General features: G+C 41.2%; 1 protein-coding gene across 2 annotated transcripts in view; it reads right to left on the bottom strand.

The window, feature by feature from the left end:
• Nucleotides 1-23,917, bottom strand: part of LOC124550987 (endoribonuclease Dicer-like) — a 315,900-nt gene that overhangs the window by 142,847 nt on the left and 149,136 nt on the right. For both annotated transcript variants that reach the window (XM_047125814.1, XM_047125813.1), the window contains 2 exons: nucleotides 22,959-23,199; nucleotides 3,352-3,497 (listed from right to left, as the gene is read on the bottom strand). In XM_047125814.1, coding sequence (XP_046981770.1) covers nucleotides 3,352-3,497; nucleotides 22,959-23,199 — 387 coding nt within the window. The remainder of the gene's footprint in view (nucleotides 1-3,351; nucleotides 3,498-22,958; nucleotides 23,200-23,917) is intronic.

Genomic DNA, 23,917 nt, shown 5'->3' on the forward strand with positions numbered 1-23,917 from the left:
GAATCGATTCCTTATTTTTCTTTGATCTGGTAAGTGCCGTTCTCTTTGTTATACGTGTTTACGTCACTCTTAAGCTGAAAATGCATTACCGTTCTGTGTCACGCATTGTTTGTCACATTCTGATAGTGAGTGTTTACGGCATGTCGCCGCTCGCGGCGTGGCTTGCTTTTGTGCGCGCTACCGCGGCTTACAATTAAAAAAAAAAGTGAGGAATCACCTCATTAGCGAAACAATGGCAAGAGACTACTACTTCTTGTTACTTACAGTGCTGCTTTCTTTGATAATGATCAACAACAACCAAATAATAGACTGCATATGATAGAAGATGTTCTGAACGAGAGTTTAGTGAAAATTTTTCTCCGTTTGAAAATCTTTGGGCGCCTCTTTAGTACATTACATTCTGCACAGAAATTAGAGTCATCTTAGATTTAAAAATCTGGTCAATTGCCGTCCTTCATTTCTGACTGTATCACTATTAGGCATAAGAATAATACGAATATAAACATGACACGATATGTACATTCTTCCACGTTTGCTGTTGTCTCACTCTAGTTTCGTACTTTATTAGGCAGACAGGATTTAAATGATATAGCAGCAAACACGAAAGAATACATGGCAAAATGTTTATATTCATATTATTGTTATGGTGAAGAGAATACTACATGTGATTCACAATTCATAAAAGTTCCTATTAGCAACCATCTCTTCTCACAGGTAGGAAAAAATTCAAAACGTAGAGTTGTCCAAATTGACAAACATCCCAAACAGTCTTGCCAGTTGGATTTTCGTAGTACATTGAAATGCTGCTACGTTCAAAGATGAACAATACGGAATTTGTATTTACTTCGTTGGATAATGTATAAAAATGCAGTGGTCGAAACTTGGGGTGGAGAAAAAAGCTCGTCTTCCACCTTTTCTTAAATTTATTTACTGACGCAGAGGTTTTGGCGCCAGTATTTATCTGTGTGCCTGCAAAGCATGCCAGTGTAGCGCTACATTTATTCGACAGCAGAATTAGTTGTGGCGGCACCTACCAACATTTTTCAGAACTTCCGCTTACTTTGCACTCGATTCTAAGCCGGAGGCGGTTTTTTGGATTACAAAAACCCGAAAAAAGTGCGGCTTAGATTCAAGGAAACACGGTACATTACATTTTCACTTACCATTCAATGAGCACACACATTATTATTGTTCTTATTGCTAACATTGTTTTTATTATACGGGACGTTTCATACACTTCTCAAGTATCTAAGATTGCACAATATATTGGTGGATAATGTCTGCAGATACCAATAAAACAGCTTTTAGCAATTGACAGAAGCATATTTTATTGACTGCAACGGTTCTCACATGCTCAACGTAGTTTTGCATTTGCATCTTGTGTGCCACAGACCAGTGGAACCACTTTTATCAGTTTATGCCAGTGCTACTGAAGTTTTTTCAGCTTTTCATATCTCATAAGCTTTCCCACAACAGTTTTTTGTTAATTTTACTGGTTTAACACTGTTGATAATCCACACATTCTTTTTCTACACAATCATGATGTACAGTGTACTGTGTGAATACCTGACCACTGTAAAGAAAATTCATATGATAATTGGGTTTGTTCATTTTTGGCTACCTTTTAGGGCTTCTGACCCGCTACTTCTTCGGGTCTGGCAGATTAACTTCAGGCATAAGTTCCAGCGTATTATTTGCACCACAACACTGTGTCTCTGCTTGTAATCAGTCCGTATGACCTCTCTGCAACAGCTCAGTAGGTGACCAATTGTTTCAGCAGCTTCTTTGCGAAGTCTGCCGTTTCGAGGGCTCGCTCCCCGGTAACACTCATTTCACAGGACTTTCAGCAAATGTGACACGACGTCACGTGCAATATCGGCACCTACAGGAACTGCTATAGACTTTGTGATGAGGAAGAATATGAATGTTATTGTTCCTTGGTTCGCTCACAGCAATTTCAGCTATTCTCTTAGATTCTTGCCTAACCACACACTTGGGAATTTCCACAATTTGGAAATAAATAAAAAAAATATTTGTGAAAAGGAAGAATATGAATTTTATTGCTGCTTATTTCGGTCACAGCAATTAAAGCTGTCCTCTTACATTCTTGCCTAACTACATACTCTGAAATTGCCAAAATATTTCTTTCGTCCTTCGTTCTCTAATCAGATGGAAATTTAACTAGCATCAAATATCACAAATTGCACTTGTATTACATTTGTAATAAAGTTCCAGAACGTGATAACAACACTAAGCTGAAAAAATAAACAAACAAATAAATAAATAAAAAATGAAAATTTGCATGTAGCAGGATGTGAACTTTGACTCCACAAACCACAACATTAACCATTACCCTAGCACATCATCATGCGATACTAGTCTCCTGTCTTGGTTATCATAGTATTTCTTGAAGGCTTGTATCATTGATGCATTACCAACTGACATTTATAATGATGACAGTGACATATTTGTGATAGACTGATAAATTTTCAGTGCTTGCAATGGAATATTAAAAGTAATAGATAGGAACAACAAAAAGACTGTCACAAATAAAGCTTTCAGCCAGTAAGGCCTTCGTCCAAAATAGATAAAACACACACACACACACACACACACACACACACACACACACACACACAAAACTGGAGCCTCACTGTAAGCAGCAGCACCAGTGCACGATGGGAGTGACGACTTGGTGGGGGTAAGGAGGAGGCTGGGGTGGGGAGGGGGAAGGGTAGTAGGGTAGAGGAGGTGGACAGTGAGGTGCTGCTGGGGAGAGCACAGGGACAAGGTGGAGAGAGGGTAGGGTAGTTATGTGCAGTTGGGAGGTTAGACGATGGGCAGGGATGGGGGGGGGGGGGGGGGGGGAGGTGGCGGGGGGTTAGGGGAAAAGGAGGGAAGTAAGAAGACTGGTTCTGATGCTGGAATGAGGGCTATGTAGTGCTGGAATGGGAACTGGTAAGGGTCTGGATGGGTGAGGACACTACTAATGCAGGTTATCATAGTTTATCAATACTTCAATTTAGGAAACAAAAGACATAACTTCATTTCTAAAGTGGAGACTTTTTTCACATTTTTAAACAATCAATAAGTCAATAACATGAATGCAACTTAACCTCACATACAGAGATCAGGCAGAAAATCTAATCAAAGTACCAACAGTACGACTTTAGCCATCAGCTCTGAACACGGAAAAACAATTTTGATGCACCTTGAAGTACAAGTAAATATTAAGCTTCGTCTACAAGTGTAATCTCTCTAGAAAAATTATAATCAACTGAAAATGTATAGTTTATTTCTATGAGAATCGAACCTTTGAGGTCAATAACATAGCGCAGACGAGCAACTTACATGGAAATTGTGACAACAGCTGTTGAAACTGCAACATATGCCTCACCTCCAGGAACGTACCAAACTTCATCTTCAACATCATCATCCATTGGCACATCATCCTCCTCATATGGATCATTAACAATTGATGCCATGTAGTTCAGAATCTGAGAAATATAAATGAGGATCTTTTTGTGGTGACAAGTTTTAGCATAAGCATTAGTCGATAAAAGAATAACACAACTACTTCTAAATATTTGGAACCAACTGTTAGTTTTTTTTTTTTTTTTTTTTTTTTTTAAAGGGTGATAGAGGTGTCTTACTGAGACGGTCAATAGTCGAATGCAGAGAGCCTTGTTACCAATCTGTGATGTATGGATCACTGTGAGGTAGGGAGCTTTCAGATCCATTTTCAAGTAGTTGACTCTCTATTTGACAGTCTCGTTATAAAACCAAATAATTACAGAAAGAGTGACATAAGAAGAACAGCTAACGAGTGCACTTTGTCTCCAAAGAAAAACTTCGGACAAAATAAGAAATGATTATTGTCTTGAAAAGAGATCAACAAACGAATTGGAATAAAGCCAAATTAAAAGAACCTAAGGGAATTATATTAGGAAATGTGCCACCAAAAGTAGAAAAATAACTGATGACTGTGAAAGTAGAAACAATGTAAAACGTAACAGCAAGCAAAATATGTCCGAAAATGAGAAATTTTTGTATAGTCTTGTCCTTCATACAGCTGGGTCCCTCTCCCCTCTTATGCTCTGATATGAGTGAACTGTCCTTCCCTTTTAACCATGCTCTCCTGTTAAATTTGATTACCCATCTAATAATCTGTTAATGTAAAAGCCACAAAACTACAACCTACAAACAGTCACACAACCAGAAATTACATACACTTATGAAACCAATTTCAAAACAACTAGCATTACAGAAAAAAACAGAATGTTGATGATAGAATGAAGAATAATCAGAATGTGCAAAGACAGACAAGAAAAAGGGTACTGAAGACTAGGTGATAATAAAACAGTCTACACGAAATGGAACCGTTAAAGATCTCAATCAGGATGAAACATATTTCATTCTTTTGGACATCTAATCAAGCCATCTGAAAAGACAATCATCAGGAGACTAACAGAGAAGGTACGAAACAGTAACAACAACATCAGATGGAGTGATGGAAAGATATGTGGAAATAACAAACCCCAAAAGATGATTTAAAAAACAACGCACAAAAATCATGGAACTCCAAGATAAGCAAATCTGATTGTAAACCTAAATCAAGAAATAATGGGAAGGGTAATTTCATAACAAGAAAGCAAGCTCAGATCAGAGAGTATGAAGAAGCACTGGGCCAACTGGAAACTGAAAAACCCTTTGTATAAAATTGGTGGAAGTGGTTCAATGTAGGTAAATAAGTAAGTAAAAAAAATTAACACAGCTAAGCTGCTTGTATTTTAAAATCTGATGATCCAATATGCTTTAACAGTGTTTATTTCTGTTTAATCAGAAGTGAAAACTGTAGCTGGAATATATTATATGAGTACAGTTCCGAGACACTTGAAGATTGTGCGGACTGATCAACTGAAGGTGCCTTTACATGGAACACATTTATTAGCAATGTATGGGTGCAACAATATTGCCATCAAAATTGTTGCAATGTGGTTGCAATACAAGGCAATATTCCAGTAAAGTTGGGCAACATTGCTGACAGAGCAAGTTATTTCAAGTAGTTTACAATGCACTGACAACGCATTGTCCACCGACAGTGGAGAATGTACTGCCAGAAAAAAAAAAAAAAATTACTACACCTCGAACGACAACATCAATTTTGATTTGACGACAGCATATTCCACCTAGGGGACATTAAGTTTCTGATAACGGTTTCAATGTCATCCATCAACAGACAGCTTAGTGGCATAATCACAACAATGATGTCTGGCTCCACGTGGTGCAGACGTGTGAAGCAAGCGAGCAACCACACGATGGAGATGCAATCGTGCTTCCTACAGCCGACTGGGCGAGTTTAAAAAGTATCAAATTGTGGCCTTCCAAGGGGCGGTATCATGCCACACAAGTAAGATGCGCTGCATCAGTTGTGGAACAATGCTTGTTTGAGTGGTTATGAGAAAATTCTCGCACCTGTGGACGAGGTTCTGGACATCCACGTAGCAAAAAGGCCTGCCAGAATTGTCGTACTATAAGGGTAGCAGTGGCACATTGCACACAGATACCAAGATACCACAGCACAGATGTGAGCCCAGACGTGTCGACACGAATTGCAGCGAACTGGTTACTGTCAGTGGGACTACGGGCAAGCACACCTCTAGCCCAGCTTTCACTCGCACCTCAGCCGTTGTGTGCACGGTTCGACTGGTGCCATCACATGATGACTCAGAAGATGGAATGACGCACTGTGGTCTTCAGCGACGGAAGCAGATTCTGCTGCACACAAGTGATAGTCGTTTGCGCATATGACATATACCTGGTGAGAGCTCTCTCACAGAATGCATTCATCCAAGACACTCTGGCCCCATCACAGGCCTTATAGTCTGGGTTATGATAAGCTGCAAATCTCGCTTGTCTTTGGTGTTCCTGGAGGGTATGCTAACTGGCACTCAGTACATGCAGAATGTTGTTAGACCTGTTCTTTTGCAGTTCTTGCAAATGGAAGGTGATGTGTTGTTCCAACTGGATAATGCTCACCCACATATTGACCGTGAAACTCAATGTGCTCTGCAAGACGTGCAGCAACTTCCCTGGCCAGCACGATCCCCAGACTTGCCTCCAATTTAGGAAGTGTGGCGTACGATGGCACAAGAAGCAACTTGTGCAATCTCAACCGACAACTCTGACAGAACTATGTGATCAGGTTGGGCAAATGTGGCATTAAGTGTGCCAGAACAGTATTTGCCATCAGTATCATTGACTGAATGCCAGAGTAAGTGCCTGTTTTGCTGCATATGGATGCTACACCAAGTACTAATATGAGTGTTTTAGCATGTGCCGATACTTGGTACCTTGTGCTATTGTTCTATAAATGTAATCATTTCATGTACTCCATATGCACTAAATCTCGAGTGAACTGGAAACCTCTAAATGGCTGAACTAATTTTTTTTCCCGGCAGGGTATTTCATACGGCCAAGCCGCACCTATCTCTGTCTTTGCATGTAAATGCTTCTCCCCTTCTCTCAGCCTAGATTTCTCTCTCCCACAATGACATCGCTGCAGTGCCAAGTCACATAATCTGACTGGAGAGTGATGATGTTTCACTTCAACCTGAAAGACAGTGTTTATGCAGAAGCACTAGAATTGTTTTTTATCAACAGGAATGCAGGAGTTTGCAAATGAGAGTCACGAATTCCACAAATGTGATGGGTACGTCTAAGACCAGAGCAACGGAACACAGAAAGTAATATAAGATATGCCTGACTGAAAAGGAAACTTCAACTATAGCAGCATTGTACATGATCGCAGTGGGTGAATGTGTCTGCTGAGAGATGGTGTTATGGTATTCCTAATTACAGAAGCAGAGTTAACAGCTTCGCAACAATTTCCTCGTTCCTGGAGGGCTGTTTCCGCAGTTTGTTGCACAACGGATTCCTCCCAATCCGTGCAAAGAGCGGTTGTCCAGTTTCTTTGTGCAGAAGAGGAGCATGCTGCACAGATATACTACAGGACAAAAGGTGTATACAGAGAGCAGTGTGTCGCATAGTACACAATTCTTCGATGGAGTGTTATGACGCAGGATGTGTGAACACTGACGACATGTCACACCACGGGCGGATGCACATTGTAACACCAGTGCTATGATTATGGCTGAGGAGAACTCTAACAAAGGAATTGTTGGTCGGATCACCACACGACACTGCTATCGAACTGCCAATAATCAAAAGAGTGGTGCATCATGTAATCCACGAGAAGCTTCGTTACGGTAAAATTTGTGTGCAGTGCATGCCCCAGCATCTTTCAGAGAATACAAAGATAGTGAGAATGAGCATTTCCCTGAGCCAACTGTTGAAATATGCAGAACAAGGAACTGATTTCACTCGTGAGAAACTTGGTGTCACTACTTCGACCCTGCCTCCAAATGGAAAAGCACGGAATGGCAGCATCCTAGCTCTCGTGATAAAAGCCCTGAAGGCCTAAAAGCCCTGAAGGCCTAAAAGCCCTGAAGGCCTAAAAGCCCTGAAGGCCTAAAAGCCGTGAAGGCCTAAAAGCCCTGAAGGCCTAAAAGCCGTGAAGGCCTAAAAGCCCTGAAGGCCTAAAAGCCCTGAAGGTCTAAAAGCCCTGAAGGCCTAAAAGCCCTGAAGGCCTAAAAGCCCTGAAGGCCTAAAAGCCGTGAAGGCCTAAAAGCCCTGAAGGCCTAAAAGCCCTGAAGGCCTAAAAGCCCTGAAGGCCTAAAAGCCCTGAAGGCCTAAAAGCCCTGAAGGCCTAAAAGCCCTGAAGGCCTAAAAGCCCTGAAGGCCTAAAAGCCCTGAAGGCCTAAAAGCCGTGAAGGCCTAAAAGCCCTGAAGGCCTAAAAGCCCTGAAGGCCTAAAAGCCCTGAAGGCCTAAAAGCCCTGAAGGCCTAAAAGCCCTGAAGGCCTAAAAGCCGTGAAGGCCTAAAAGCCCTGAAGGCCTAAAAGCCCTGAAGGCCTAAAAGCCCTGAAGGCCTAAAAGCCCTGAAGGCCTAAAAGCCGTGAAGGCCTAAAAGCCCTGAAGGCCTAAAAGCCCTGAAGGCCTAAAAGCCCTGAAGGCCTAAAAGCCCTGAAGGCCTAAAAGCCGTGAAGGCCTAAAAGCCCTGAAGGCCTAAAAGCCCTGAAGGCCTAAAAGCCCTGAAGGCCTAAAAGCCGTGAAGGCCTAAAAGCCCTGAAGGCCTAAAAGCCCTGAAGGCCTAAAAGCCCTGAAGGCCTAAAAGCCCTGAAGGCCTAAAAGCCCTGAAGGTCTAAAAGCCCTGAAGGCCTAAAAGCCCTGAAGGCCTAAAAGCCCTGAAGGCCTAAAAGCCCTGAAGGCCTAAAAGCCGTGAAGGCCTAAAAGCCCTGAAGGCCTAAAAGCCCTGAAGGCCTAAAAGCCCTGAAGGCCTAAAAGCCCTGAAGGCCTAAAAGCCCTGAAGGCCTAAAAGCCCTGAAGGCCTAAAAGCCGTGAAGGCCTAAAAGCCCTGAAGGCCTAAAAGCCCTGAAGGCCTAAAAGCCCTGAAGGCCTAAAAGCCCTGAAGGCCTAAAAGCCGTGAAGGCCTAAAAGCCCTGAAGGCCTAAAAGCCCTGAAGGCCTAAAAGCCCTGAAGGCCTAAAAGCCCTGAAGGTCTAAAAGCCCTGAAGGCCTAAAAGCCGTGAAGGCCTAAAAGCCCTGAAGGCCTAAAAGCCCTGAAGGCCTAAAAGCCCTGAAGGCCTAAAAGCCCTGAAGGCCTAAAAGCCCTGAAGGCCTAAAAGCCCTGAAGGCCTAAAAGCCCTGAAGGCCTAAAAGCCCTGAAGGCCTAAAAGCCCTGAAGGCCTAAAAGCCCTGAAGGCCTAAAAGCCCTGAAGGCCTAAAAGCCCTGAAGGCCTAAAAGCCCTGAAGGCCTAAAAGCCCTGAAGGTCTAAAAGCCCTGAAGGCCTAAAAGCCGTGAAGGCCTAAAAGCCCTGAAGGCCTAAAAGCCCTGAAGGCCTAAAAGCCCTGAAGGCCTAAAAGCCCTGAAGGCCTAAAAGCCGTGAAGGCCTAAAAGCCCTGAAGGCCTAAAAGCCCTGAAGGCCTAAAAGCCCTGAAGGCCTAAAAGCCCTGAAGGCCTAAAAGCCCTGAAGGCCTAAAAGCCCTGAAGGCCTAAAAGCCCTGAAGGCCTAAAAGCCCTGAAGGCCTAAAAGCCGTGAAGGCCTAAAAGCCCTGAAGGCCTAAAAGCCCTGAAGGCCTAAAAGCCCTGAAGGCCTAAAAGCCCTGAAGGCCTAAAAGCCCTGAAGGCCTAAAAGCCCTGAAGGCCTAAAAGCCCTGAAGGCCTAAAAGCCCTGAAGGCCTAAAAGCCCTGAAGGCCTAAAAGCCCTGAAGGCCTAAAAGCCCTGAAGGTCTAAAAGCCCTGAAGGCCTAAAAGCCGTGAAGGCCTAAAAGCCCTGAAGGCCTAAAAGCCCTGAAGGCCTAAAAGCCGTGAAGGCCTAAAAGCCCTGAAGGCCTAAAAGCCCTGAAGGCCTAAAAGCCCTGAAGGCCTAAAAGCCCTGAAGGCCTAAAAGCCCTGAAGGCCTAAAAGCCCTGAAGGCCTAAAAGCCGTGAAGGCCTAAAAGCCCTGAAGGCCTAAAAGCCCTGAAGGCCTAAAAGCCCTGAAGGCCTAAAAGCCCTGAAGGCCTAAAAGCCCTGAAGGCCTAAAAGCCCTGAAGGCCTAAAAGCCCTGAAGGTCTAAAAGCCCTGAAGGCCTAAAAGCCGTGAAGGCCTAAAAGCCCTGAAGGCCTAAAAGCCCTGAAGGCCTAAAAGCCCTGAAGGCCTAAAAGCCCTGAAGGCCTAAAAGCCGTGAAGGCCTAAAAGCCCTGAAGGCCTAAAAGCCCTGAAGGCCTAAAAGCCCTGAAGGCCTAAAAGCCCTGAAGGCCTAAAAGCCCTGAAGGCCTAAAAGCCCTGAAGGCCTAAAAGCCCTGAAGGCCTAAAAGCCCTGAAGGCCTAAAAGCCGTGAAGGCCTAAAAGCCCTGAAGGCCTAAAAGCCCTGAAGGCCTAAAAGCCCTGAAGGCCTAAAAGCCCTGAAGGCCTAAAAGCCCTGAAGGCCTAAAAGCCCTGAAGGCCTAAAAGCCCTGAAGGCCTAAAAGCCCTGAAGGCCTAAAAGCCCTGAAGGCCTAAAAGCCGTGAAGGCCTAAAAGCCCTGAAGGCCTAAAAGCCCTGAAGGTCTAAAAGCCCTAAAGGTCTGAAAGCCCTAAAGGCCTAAAAGCCCTGAAGGCCTAAAAGCCCTGAAGGTCTAAAAGCCCTAAAGGTCTGAAAGCCCTAAAGGCCTAAAAGCCCTGAAGGCCTAAAAGCCGTGAAGGCCGGAAAAGCGATGCTCAATTTCTTTTTTGACAAAAAAGGACATCTACTCAGTGACTGGCTATCCCGGGGGCATAACTGTTAACACTGAGCAGTATTGTGACATGTACTGAGGCTCAAATATGCCACTAATAACAAGCACAGGGCAAGCTCTCGAAAGAGAGAGTGCTTTTCCAGGACAGTGCTGTGAAACTCACGACAGAGATCTTCCAGCTCCTTCAAAAATTTTGACGGGAGGTCCTGGAACATTTTCTGCCACGTGCGACTTATGAGCCCTTGAAACATTCTCTGAAGGTGAGAGGCCCAATCGTGACAAGGAAATGCAAGACACCATGAAAAACTGAATCTGTCAGCAGCCCAGGAGTTTCTACACTGAAGCCATCCTCTCCACTCCTATGCGCTGGGATCATTCACTGTCAATGATATATTGCAGTACAGTTGCACATGAACAAAGCTGTTATTAAAATTTTTATACACATAACAGTAATCTCCCTTTCATTTGGGCACACCTTATATGTATAATCAGGGTTGGGAGACCTGGCTGCTACCATCACAAAAGATTTGGAGTATTGAATCATAATAGATCTGCTCTTAACATTTTTGAAGCATCATGTGTGTTTGTGGACAGCAACTTGCCAAATGTCTCTTTTCTTTTCTTTCTTCTTTCTTTTAATTACAGTCTTTGTTACACACAACTTTTCACGTCCCATAAATACTGTATTAGATGTATCATATTTATGAAATTCAGAGTTCTATCTATGTGCTGGTGAACCAAAATTAAATATTAACATAACCTTCGTTTGTTATTTCAAACTAATTTAATGAATTCTTGAGAGTCTTTCCACCAAAGCGGTGCAAATCTCTAGTATCATGATGCATACTGATGAAAAGTGTGTTTTGAAGAGTTAAATCAAATTCTTTCTTAATTGCGGGACCTGCAGCATTTATTATGCCTAGTACAGCATTATGCGGAGCATTGGAAAACAGTATGCTGCTTGATATTTTATTGTATTTTCATATATAAGCTTATTTCAGCTTTATTGCCTTCATCAGAACATCTCCAAACAATCACATTTATTTGTAATTTACATAATAAATAATTTATAAAGTGTTTTACATTTGATGATGTACTCACATCCTGATATTGTAGATGGGCATATGTCAACTATGACTAAACCATTAATGCTGTCTGTAATATTATTTTCAGCAACATTTTAAAGTTGTTTGATAACTTGTTGTTGCAAGTAGATTATAATACACTTTTTACTATCTGACAGTTGTGAGAAATTCAAGGTTGACAGCTAATTGTTTACTCAAAGATATTTATATTGTGGGTAGTATACATATGGAACTGTTGTTGATGTGTTTGTGTGTCTGGTGTTTTGGTTATCCTTTATCTACATACAAAATTTCAATAAAACATTTTAAAAACGGTGTAAGTGTGTGAAATCAGTTTGCTCATTTAGTATATTGTAGGGATAATCCTTTGTGTGTACGCATATTTGAAACTCCTCCAAAATATTTTATGATTGGACCTGTTAGGATTTTGTGCAGGATTTGTAGTGCGTTTACAATGTTGTTAACTTGGTGTTTTTCATTTCTGAGGTGTGTAAAGAAGGTGGATTAGTTGTTATATGTTTCTCTTGTGTCTTCTCTAAATCCAACAATGAAACTTCTTCCTTTCTGTCCTATATCAATTTTGTGCAGTAAATGCAGTATTTGTAATTCCTAGGGTTTAAGTTGTTTCGGAGTATGGCTTTTCCTGAAAGTAGTTTTATGCTAATATTATTTGTCATTCTGATGTCTAATGTGATGTTTGAAGTTTTTAGTAGGGTGTTTATTTTATTGAATAGTTTTTCTATATAGTTTGTTGATGGTCTTTTTTCATTACAGTTTCTATTAGTAGTGTTATTTTATGCTTTATAGGGTCTTTTAAAGGTGTTTTTTGTTGTTGTACAGCAGCAGAACCACAATAGGGTCATATTGTTCCTGTATGCGATGTATTTTAGTATACAGTCTCCTGTTGCAGGGACAGATTTAGGATTCTGTTAATAGTGGAATGGAAGAATGCACATTTGTGAGATTTTGGATGTGAAGATGTATGGTTAATTATTCCATCTGTTGGTTGGTTTTCTGTAGATATCAAAAGTGTGTCTACAGTTATTGTGAGATCCACAAAATTTATCGAATGTTCTGAAGTGAATTTCATTTCAGGATGCGAATTATTGAATTCCTGTAGTATACAATTTTAACTGCAAACACGGCCTATACAAGGAGCTGCAAATCAAAATGTTGGATATCCTGTGGTATTGTTTGTATGTCGTGATCATTTCCTTGTATGAGCAGCAATGTGTCATTGGTATATTACTTTTTTAGAAAGGGTTGTTGTGAGTTGAAGAATTTTGTTTAAAATTTATTAAGGAATATACAAGGGTTGACTGAAAAGTAATGCCTCCACCTTTGTAACTCTTCAACAGTTGGCAGCACTGGTATGTGGCAGGTACTGGCTTGTTCTGTAGCCTCTATTCTACAGCTCCAGTTTGCAGGATGCCTTAGCACTGAATGGTTGTGTTGTTACAGTGAAATGTATGGAAATTTGTGCAGACAGTCGGTCACTGCGATTTAAGTAACGTGCAGTCATTGAATTCTTGACAGCAGAAGGCGTCACCCCAAAGGAGATTCATCAGAGAATGAAAGCAGTTTATGGTGATTGTGTTGATGTGAGTACTATGCATTGTTGGACGAGTAAGTTTAAAGATTTTAAGTCGGGAAAATTTGACCTGCGTGACAAACAAAGAGTCGGACGTCCTGTGACAGCAACCACCGAGTTTCACAAGCAAAATGTTGACAGATTGATTCAGGACGACTGTCGTATCACTAAGAGAAAAATTGCAAGCACAATCGACATTTCACAAGAACATGTGGGTCACATTATTGCTTTGCTGCCGCCCCGATACCTGAATGATCAAGCGTGACGGACTACCGTCCTAAGGGGACCGGGTTCGATTCTCGGATGGATCGGAAATTTTCTCCTCTCAGGGACTGGGTGTTGTGTTGTCTTCATCATCATTTCACCCCCATCCAGCGCGCAGGTCACCCAATGCGGCGTCGAATGTAATAAGACCTGCACCAAGGCGGCTGGACCTGCCCTGTAAGGGGCCTCCCGGACAATGACGCCAAACACTCATTTCCAATGCTTTGTTTGGCTATCAGAAGTTCTGTGCATGATGGGTACCCTGGATGCTGACTCCTGAAATGAAAGTGCACAGACTTGAAATTTGACAGGGACTCTTCTCACGTTACGAGAATAAAGGTGACGCCTTTCCCGATAATGAAAGACAATCTGCAGGTACATCATCATGCTTCTGATGAGAACTGTGGGACTGTGGTTGCAGAAACAGAGTGTCGATTTCTTTCGTGACGGCTTCAGAAAACTTGTTCATCATTGGCAGAAATGTATCCAATTGGCTGGCAATTATGTGGATAAGTGAATATTGGTAATTAAAGATCACATTCTAAGGAGTATTTCTGTGTTTGATTTATTAAAATATTCCCATCCAAACACAATTAACGGAGGTGGAGGCATTAATTTTCATTCAAACCCTCGTATCTGCTATGGTTCCAGCAATACTACTGCCCATACACACACCATCTGGGTGTAAGTAAATTTTTTTGTTATGTTAGAAACAGTTTCGTGAAATTGTATAATTTCACATATGCCTTGTTTATGAGTTATGAGAAAATGTTCTGTTATATCTATTGTTTCTGGTATAGATATGTTAGCGTAGTGCTTCGTATGTCCAGTGCAACGAGTCTGCATTGTGTAGAATTTGAATGTTCTTTATTGTACTTTAAAGTATTCTGGAATTTTTTATGGTGCAGTTTTTCCCATATGTGCTATGGGGAGTAGTATTGCTGGAATGATAGCAGTTATGTTCCTTAATAAACTAGAAACAAGATTCTGCAGTTCACTAAAATCCTTTCTAAAAAACATAATATACCACTATCGCAATGTCAATGACACACTGCTACTTTACAAGGGAACCATTATGACAAACAGAGAATACTTCAGGAATTCAATACTATGCGTCATAAAATGAATTCACTTTCTGGACCTCACAATAACCAACAACAACTACAAACAGACTTTTGAGACATACAGAAAATTAACCACTACAGTTTGAATAATTAACTCTACATCTTCACATCCAAAATCTCACAAATATGCATTCTTTCATTCTATGATTAACAGAATCCTAAATCTGCCACTAAAACAGGAGGCCACACATAAAGAAATAACTACACTACAATACACACAATACGAGAACAAGTATGACTATAATGTGGTTGTACAGCCATATAAAAACACCCTGAAAAAGACCCCAATAAATCATAAAATAACACCAATGACAGAAACTGCAATAAAAAGGAAGACCATATACATACCAGCAAACTATATCCGAAAATTATCCAATAAACTAAATGCCCTACTAAAAAATACAAATATCTCGTATGACGTCAGAATGACAAATAATATTAGCAAAAAACTACCGTCAGGAAAAGCCATACTGCCAAAACTATTAAACCCCGGAATGTACAAAATTAACTGCAATAAATGCACAAAATTCTATACAGGGTGTTACAAAAAGGTACGGCCAAACTTTCAGGAAACATTCTTCACACACAAATAAAGAAAAGATGTTATGTGGACATGTGCCAGAAACACTTAATTTCCATGTTAGAGCTCATTTTAGTTTCGTCAGTATGTACTGTACTTCCTCGATTCATCGCCAGTTGGCCCAATTGAAGGAAGGTAATGTTGACTTCGGTACTGCAATGGACGAGGCAATTCTTCGTGCAGTTGACGACAACCCTAATGTCAGCATCGGAGAAGTTGCTACTGTACAAGGTAACGTTGACCACGTCACTGTATGGAGAGTGCGACGGGAGAACCACTTGTTTCTGTACCATGTACAGTGTGTGCAGGCACTATCAGCAGCTGATTGGCCTCTACGGGTACACTTCTGCGAATGGTTCATCCAACAACGTGTCAATCCTCATTTCAGTGCAAATGTTCTCTTTACGGATAAGGCTTCACTCCAACGTGATCAAATTGTAAATTTTTGCAATCAACATGTGTGGGCTGACGAGAATCCTCACGCAATTGTGCAATCACGTCATCAACACAGATTTTCTGTGAACGTTTGGGCAGGCATTGTTGGTGATGTCTTGATTGGGCCCCATGTTCTTCCACCTATGCTCAATGGAGCACATTATCATGATTTCATACGGGATACTCTACCTGTGCTGCTATAACATGTGCCTTTACAAGTACGACACAACATGTGGTTCATGCACGATGGAGCTCCTGCACATTTCAGTCGAAGTGTTCGTACGCTTCTCAACAACAGATTCGGTGACCAATGGATTGGTAGAGGCGGACCAATCCCATGGCCTCCACGCTCTCCTGACCTCAACCCTCTTGACTTTCATTTATGGGGGCATTTGAAAGCTCTTGTCTATGCAACCCCGGTAGGTACCAAATGTAGAGACTCTTCGTGCTCGTATTGTGGACGGCTGTGATACAATACGCCATTCTCCAGGGCTGCATCAGCGCATCAGGGATTCCGTGTGACCGAGGGTGGATGCATGAATCCTCGCTAACGGAGGACATTTTGAACATTTCCTGTAACAAAGTGTTTGAAGTCACGCTGGTACGTTCTGTTGCTATTAAGCAAGCATTTCCGGACACATGTCCACATAACGTATTTTCTTTCTTTGTGTGTGAGGAATGTTTCCTGAAAGTTTGGCTGTACCTTTTTGTAACACCCTGTATAGACAGAAAGGAAGAAATTTCATCATTACATTTAGACAACACAACAGAGACAAATAACAAACCAATCCATTTTCTTTACACACCTAAAAAATTAAAAACCAAAGTGACAATATTGAAAATGCACTGCAAATCCTGCATAAAATCCCATCAGGTCCAAGCATGAATATTTATGGAGGAATTTGAAATATACGTACACACCAATTTTATTCCTATGTATAATACACGAAGAAACCGATTTCTGGCTCACAAAGCTTTCAAAAAATTTTTATTGAGATTTTAAATAGGGATAACCAATAACCAAAACTCCAGAGGTCACAAACACTTCAGTAACAGTGCCATGATACACACAAACCAAAACAGCATAAATATCTTTGAGTAAACAACTAGCTGTCAACCTCAAATTTCTCATAACCATAATATTACAACCAACAATTACATAGAGCAATAATGGTTTACTCAAAGCTGATATACACTGAAGCACCAAAGAAACTGGTATAGGCATGCATATTCAAACGCAGAGATATGTTGAACAGGCAGAATACAACACTGTGGTCGGCAACGCCTATGTAAGACAAGATTCTGGCGCAGTTCTTACATTCTTACATAACTTACTGCTGCTACAATGGCAGATTATTAAGACTTAAGCAAGTTTGATCGTGATGTTATAGTCAGTGCACAAGTGATGGGATACAGGATCTCAGAGGCAGCGATTAAGTAGGGATTTTCCCGTACGACCATTTCGCGAATGTACCGTGAATATCAGGAAGCCCGTAAACATCAAATCTCCGACTTTACTACGGTCAGAAAAAGATCCTGAAGAACAGGATCCATGACGACTGAAGAGAATCGTTCAGTGTCACGGAAGTGCAAGCCTTACACAAAATGCTGCAGATTCCAATGCCGGGCCATCAACAACTGTCAATGTGTGTACCATTCAAGTAAACATCATTGATATTGGCTTTTGGAGCCCAACACCCACTTGTGTACCATTGATGACTGTATGACACAAAGCTTTATGCCTTGCCTGGACCTGTCAACACCAACACTGGACTGCTGATGACTGGAAATGTGTCTGGTTGGACAAGTCTCATTTCAAATTGTATCGAGCGGATGGATGTGTACGGGGATGGAAATAACCTCATGAATCCATGGACCCTGCATGTCAGCAGGGAAACGTTCCAAGCTGGTAGAGGCATGCGCAGCTGGAATGATATGGGACCCCTGTTACATCTAGATACGACTGACAGGCGACAAATACCCTTCTGCAACACATGAAAACTATGAAGCACCATAGATGACAAGTGATTCAACTACTCAAACTCCCCCCCGTACACATCCTGTTGATCACTTGCATCCATTCAGGTCCACTGTGCATTCCGATGGACTTGGGCAATTCCAGCAGGACAATGCGACACCACACACATCCAGAATTGCTACAGAGTGGTTCCAGAAACACTCTTCCAAGTTTAAACACTTCTGCTGCCCACCAAACTCCCCAGACATACATTACTGATCATATCTGGGATGCCTTGCAATGTGCTGTTCAGAAGAATTTCCACCCCCTCACACTCTTGTGGATTTATGGACAGCCCTGCAGGATTCATAGTGTCAATTCCCTCCAGCAGTACTTCAGACATTAGTCAAGTCCATGCCACATCATGTTGCAGCACTTCTGCATGCTTGTGGGGTCCTACACGATATTAGACAGGTGTCCCAGTTTCTTTGGCTCTTCAGTGTACATCCATCTATGTCAGGATGTGAGTACAACATCAACATCAAATGCAAAAAACCTTTACACATTATAAATAAATGTGGTTGTTTGCAGATGTGTTGATGATGACAGTAAAGCAGAAATAAACTTATATACTATACTAAAATAATTTTTTTTTTGTCAAGGTTTTTTTCTTATGCAACGCAAAAAGCAGGAGAGCTGCACTCACTTCTAGCACCTCATTTCCATATATCTAGTGGCAATTCGGTGGCAAATGCAAACACATCTGTTCTGGAAATGTACTGCTGCAAAAACTGCTGGCCAATAGTAGCTGAGAATATCACTGACATGTGACTGCAATTCGTGTTGCCGAGCAACACTGCCGGGATATACTATTGGCAGAATATAATTTCTTCAACCTGTGTGAAAGCATCTTAAGGCAGTTTCCTAGTGATATCGGCTGTAGCAATTATGCTGAATAGTTGACAAGTGAAAGCGATGGACAACTGCATCTGATCGACCTTAAGGTTGATGTGTGACATGTAAGCAATAATAGCATCTCTGACAATAGTGTTTGCAAGCAGCTCAGAGTAATCCATTTTCTTGGTAGTGCAAGATACGACAGCAATTGATGGAGAGATTAGTCACTGAATACCACTAACGTCATATTATACGCAGGTCTTACATTGAGTGCCTGTAAAGGCGTGTTCAGGTGGTCCATATTTTATGGCAACATATGGCAGCGATAGGATTTCTGCCAACACTGCTGCCATAGGCAGCAATTCTGCAGTATGGCTTGGCAATGGTGCAAGTAGCTGCCAACATATTGAAGAGGGGTTGCCGGTGTTGTTCACCAAGGGTGGAAAATATTTCATATTGCAGGGCAATATCTATCTCTGTCCTTGACTGTAAATGCCTCCCTCTTGCTCTCACCTTTGTTTCCCAATTCTTTCACTGACAGTACTGCAATCGTGTGTCTGACTAAAAACAATATCAATATAATGGAAGGAAACATTCCACGTGGGAAAAATTATATATAAAAACAAAGATGAGGTGACTTACCGAACAAAAGCGCTGGCAGGTCGATAGACACACAAACAAACACAAACATACACACAAAATTCAAGCTTTCGCAACAAACTGTTGCCTCATCAGGAAAGAGGGAAGGAGAGGGGAAGACGAAAGGAAGTGGGTTTTAAGGGAGAGGGTAAGGAGTCATTCCAATCCCGGGAGCGGAAAGACTTACCTTAGGGGGAAATATGTCTGCTTGTGTCTGTATGTGTGGATGGATATGTGCGTGTGTGCGAGTGTATACCTGTCCTTTTTCCCCCTAAGGTAAGTCTTTCCGCTCCCGGGATTGGAATGACTCCTTACCCTCTCCCTTAAAACCCACTTCCTTTCGTCTTCCCCTCTCCTTCCCTCTTTCCTGATGAGGCAACAGTTTGTTGCGAAAGCTTGAATTTTGTGTGTATGTTTGTGTTTGTTTGTGTGTCTATCGACCTGCCAGCGCTTTTGTTCGGTAAGTCACCTCACCTTTGTTTTTATATAAAAACAATATCATTTACTTCTGTTTGAAAGTTCGTGCATATACATATAGTGAGATGTTTTGTTGTTGTTTGTTGTGTACAGCAATGGAAAAGTGGACAGAGAAGAGAACTAGTAATTTTATTAATGCAATTCATGTACGACCAGAGTCATGGGACATCGAGAGTGAAGTATACGAGGATCACAAACTGAGAAAACAGTTCACTGCCTGTTGTTGATAAGCTTTGAATCGTGCTTGACGCATACAAAAATTTCTGAAGTCTTCGAACCTATGCCAAATGTGAGGCGAAAACGTTGTATGGGAAGGGTGGAAGTGCACTTGGTTCTTCATCCCTATCGTTTGCATTTGATGCCTTCATCCCTACCATTTGCATTTTACGCAATGAGTTTCATACTACACTGAGACACTTTATGATTAGATCACATTCAGTTTTTGTCCCATAGACCTTAAGATGAGATGATTCTCATGGGTGTGGAACACGTCAGAAAGTATAGCATAAAAGACATAAAACATCTGAATATAATACTTACTACCCTGACCATTTGTCAGGAGACTGTCAAAATAGGTGAATACATTACAGTAAACTGGAACTGCTAATATTTACATAATTAATACACTGTCAGAATGAAACATTGTTATACACTTTTAATAAATTTATCGTACACAAAATACCCAATTTTGAAAAATACCCAGTTGCTTAAACAGGTTTCCACACATGTTCTTGAATGTACAAAATAAACAAACCTTATTACACTCTTTTGCACCCTAAAAACTTTTGCTTGGTTTGATGAGTAACCCCAGAATATGATCCCATATGACGTTTTAGAATGAAAAAAAAAAAAAAAAAAAAAAAAAAAAAAAAAAAAAAAAAAAAAAAAAAAAAAAGGAAAGTATGCAAGTTTCTTTATATTTATATCTCCTACATCTGACATCATTCTCATGGCAAATACAGGTTTGCTTATTTGCTTCAGCAATTCAGTGGTATGCCCCTCCTCAACTGAATTTATTATTGAGTTGTAATCTAAGAAATTTAACACTGTCAACCTCTTTGATCTGCATGTCTTCATATGCTATACACATGCTGGATGGAAATCTCTTACAGGTTCTGAATTGCAAATAGTGGGTCTTCTCAAAGTTTAATGACAGTGAATTAGCTTTAAATCATTTATTAATGTCAGTCAAAATTTCATTAGCAGCCATTTCTAAATCTGTATTTGACTTGGTACTTATTGCAATGTTTGTATCCTCTGCAAACAGAACAAACTTAGCATCTGGCAACGTAACAGACGAGAGATCATTAATGTACCCACAAAAAGCAACAGACCCAAGGTGAAACCTTGTGGAACACCACATGAAACTAATTCCCAATTAGATAAAGACTGGCTGCTTACTGCATAGGTATTTTGCAACAACACCCTCTGTTTCCTGTTAGTTAGATAAGAATCGAGCCATTTCGCAACATGCCAGTGACACCATAAAATTCAACTTTACTTAGGAAAATGGTGTGATCCACAGTCAAAGGCTTTTAACAGGTCACAGTCAAAGGCTTTTAACAGGTTGCAGAAAATGCCAGTAGCCTCTAATTTGTTATCTAATGAATTAAGTATGTTCTCACTGTAAGTAAGCAGGAAATGGTAGTCTAAACAGTGGTACTTGTTGGCAAACAAAACTAAAATTAAGTTTTTATCTTATTTCAAGCTTCCTTTAATGAGGCAGAATGAGATTTTCACTCTACTGCGGAGTGTGCACTGATATGAAACTTCCTGGCAGATTAAAACTGTGTGCCGGACCGAGACTCGAACTCGGGACCTTTGCTTTTCGTGGGCAAGTGCTCTACCAACTGAGCTACCAAACCACAACTCATGCCCCGTCCTCACAGCTTTACTTCTGCCAGTATCTTGTCTCCCACCTTTCAAACTTTACAGAAGCTCTCCTGCACCACCTTGCAGAACTAACACTCCTGAAAGAAAGGATATTGCGGAGACATGGCTTAGCCACAGCCAGGGGGATGTTTCCAGAATGGTGCAGGAGAGCTTCTGTAAAGTTTGGAAGGTAGGAGACGAGGTACTGGCAGAAGTAAAGCTGTGAGGACAGAGCGTGAGTTGTGCTTGGGTAGCTCAGTTGGAAGACCACTGTAGCTGCAATTCATGTGGCCGCAATGTTGCCAAACAGGATATATTGTTGGCAATATGCAAATGTACCTTAAGGTTGGTGTAAAATCTTCAAACCTCTCTCTTACAGAAGTCAGAACAATCATAAAGGGTGAGCGAATTAGAATGGACAATTTAATTTTTGAAGAAAACTCATTAGTAATTTAGCAATGTGCAATATTTTTAGTTTAAATTAATCAGTACACAGTGTGGTTACATGTGGAGAACCATTTCTGGCAGATGTTCGCCAGACTTTGTTGACAAACTCTTACTTCTCTCGTATCATTTTTAATGATATCATTGCATCTTTCTGTACTGATTTTCACAATGATGCACCCCATTTGATCTGTCAACTAAGAAATTGTTTTAGGTTTGTTCATGTATTTAATATATTAGTTCATGCAAGCCAACAGGAAACAGTCACACAACACACTGTCACAAGATCTCTATAGGAAATTTTGGTCTTCAAGGTGTGATTCAATACAGCTTGGAAAATTTTTACTGCAACAGTGCGCATGCACGGTATGTGCTAACATGCTGCAACCACTTTTATTTCAAATCTGTCCCCTTCAATCGGGTCCAGAGAAACTCACACACGAAGTTGCTATAATGTAGGCCATTCCCATCCATTGCATTACCTACACCACTATTGAAAAATTAAAAAATTAAAATCCAATCACCCCCACCTGCCCAAATTCCACATCAAACAGTGGCTCAATGTGCATGCAATGACACTGAAATTGATTCTCAGTGCACCAAATTCTACAGCTGAACTTACTGACGAAGCTGTCCAAATAGAAATGCACCTATCACTAAAGATGACATGCCAATAGTGAGTCCACGGTGTTACAAATGGTCAACTGGCAGTAGTAGTTCTTTCTATTGAGCCTTGTAAGTGTGTAGATTAAGGTCCTTTGTCAGACTTCATTTCAAACCTCTCTCTCATTCTTGTGACTGATGGCAAATCAAGATTAAAGGACTTTGGGCTATGCACTTATTTACTGAAGCATAATTTCAGTAGACTATAGAATGTTGCTTTGTGTCTTAACATCTGCAATGGAATCAATGGTATTCAATTGCTCACTGAACTGCCAATGAATTGGGTATGTTCTGCTGAACAAAAGTTGTATGCAATTTGTGAAGTGTGTTTAAAAAACCTTTGCCATACAACTGCTGACAGTGACTGTGTTGTTTGACAGAAAATTTATTTTCACTAACTGCAATGTCTCTAGATGAAAATTCAATAATAGCAAGCTGTTGTCGATCATTGGAAACAAAGTGGCTTACATTTAAATTGCGGATTCTTATTGAGAATTCTAACAGCTAAATTATTTTACTTTCACATTACAGGAGAAGAAAAGTTGTCACACAGAAGCAAAAAATACACAAAAAATTATTTAATGTTACAGGTTTGGCAGAATAGAAGTGACATACCTTATACAACTCACGTTCAATTTCTTTAAATTGTAGCATTGCATTGTAGAATTTTGAGTCCCCTCTCTCTGTCAGTATATGGAACGTGCTCGTTTTATGTCGTGCACGGCCTTTTGACTGAACGTACGAACGGAATGTTTTTGGGGGATCGAATCTAATCACAGTATTACACATTGGTATATCCACACCTTCTTCGAGAACATCTGAAGAAACAAGTATATTTGTTTCACCGGCCTTGAACCTGAAACCATAACCACATATCTGTCATTTTCAAGGCTATCAGAATCAGTTTTGTGTATGCAGCACCATAAAAAGTCTTGAAGGATGTGGGGGACATGATTGATGAGAAATAATAACTCATATTTCTAAAGCAAGGGGTGATATGTATACATACTTACATAAATGTGTTAAGTATTTCTACAAATTTAATAATGAGCACATGATCAATCACCGTCTACAAATGTGTGGTGGTATGTGGAGTGTTGAGGTTGTGGGTGAGAGGACACCAGAGGCGGACGGGGGAGTTTGGGAAGACAGAAGGGGGGAGGTGGAGTGGGGGACAGAAGGGGAGGTGGCAAGGGGGAATGGGAAAGTGGAAGCAAATGAGGGAGGCAGAGAGAGGAGTTGGGGGCTGGAATGGGAAGGTTTTCAGGGGAGAAGGTGGGGGTATTTAGGTGGTGAGGGGGTCGGGGGCCGGGCGGGGAGCCGGGGAAAGGGCGGGGAGCCAGGGTCTGGATGCAGACATACCCTACCCCACTACAACCTTATAATCAGGTTGTTTTTCTCCATCTGTATTCTTCCTGACAGTAAGGTGTATATGAACCAAATTTATTTGCTCGATAATTGCAGCAGATGTTCCAGAGCAATGCTGGAACAATCAAACCCCCCCCCCCCCCTCCCCATGCATCTACCAGGGTGATCTCAGTCAAAATCAGCATCTATTTTTGGTCACTTATTTG

Source organism: Schistocerca americana, chromosome 9 (genome assembly GCF_021461395.2).
Source record: "Schistocerca americana isolate TAMUIC-IGC-003095 chromosome 9, iqSchAmer2.1, whole genome shotgun sequence".
Lineage (NCBI taxonomy): Eukaryota > Metazoa > Arthropoda > Insecta > Orthoptera > Acrididae > Schistocerca > Schistocerca americana.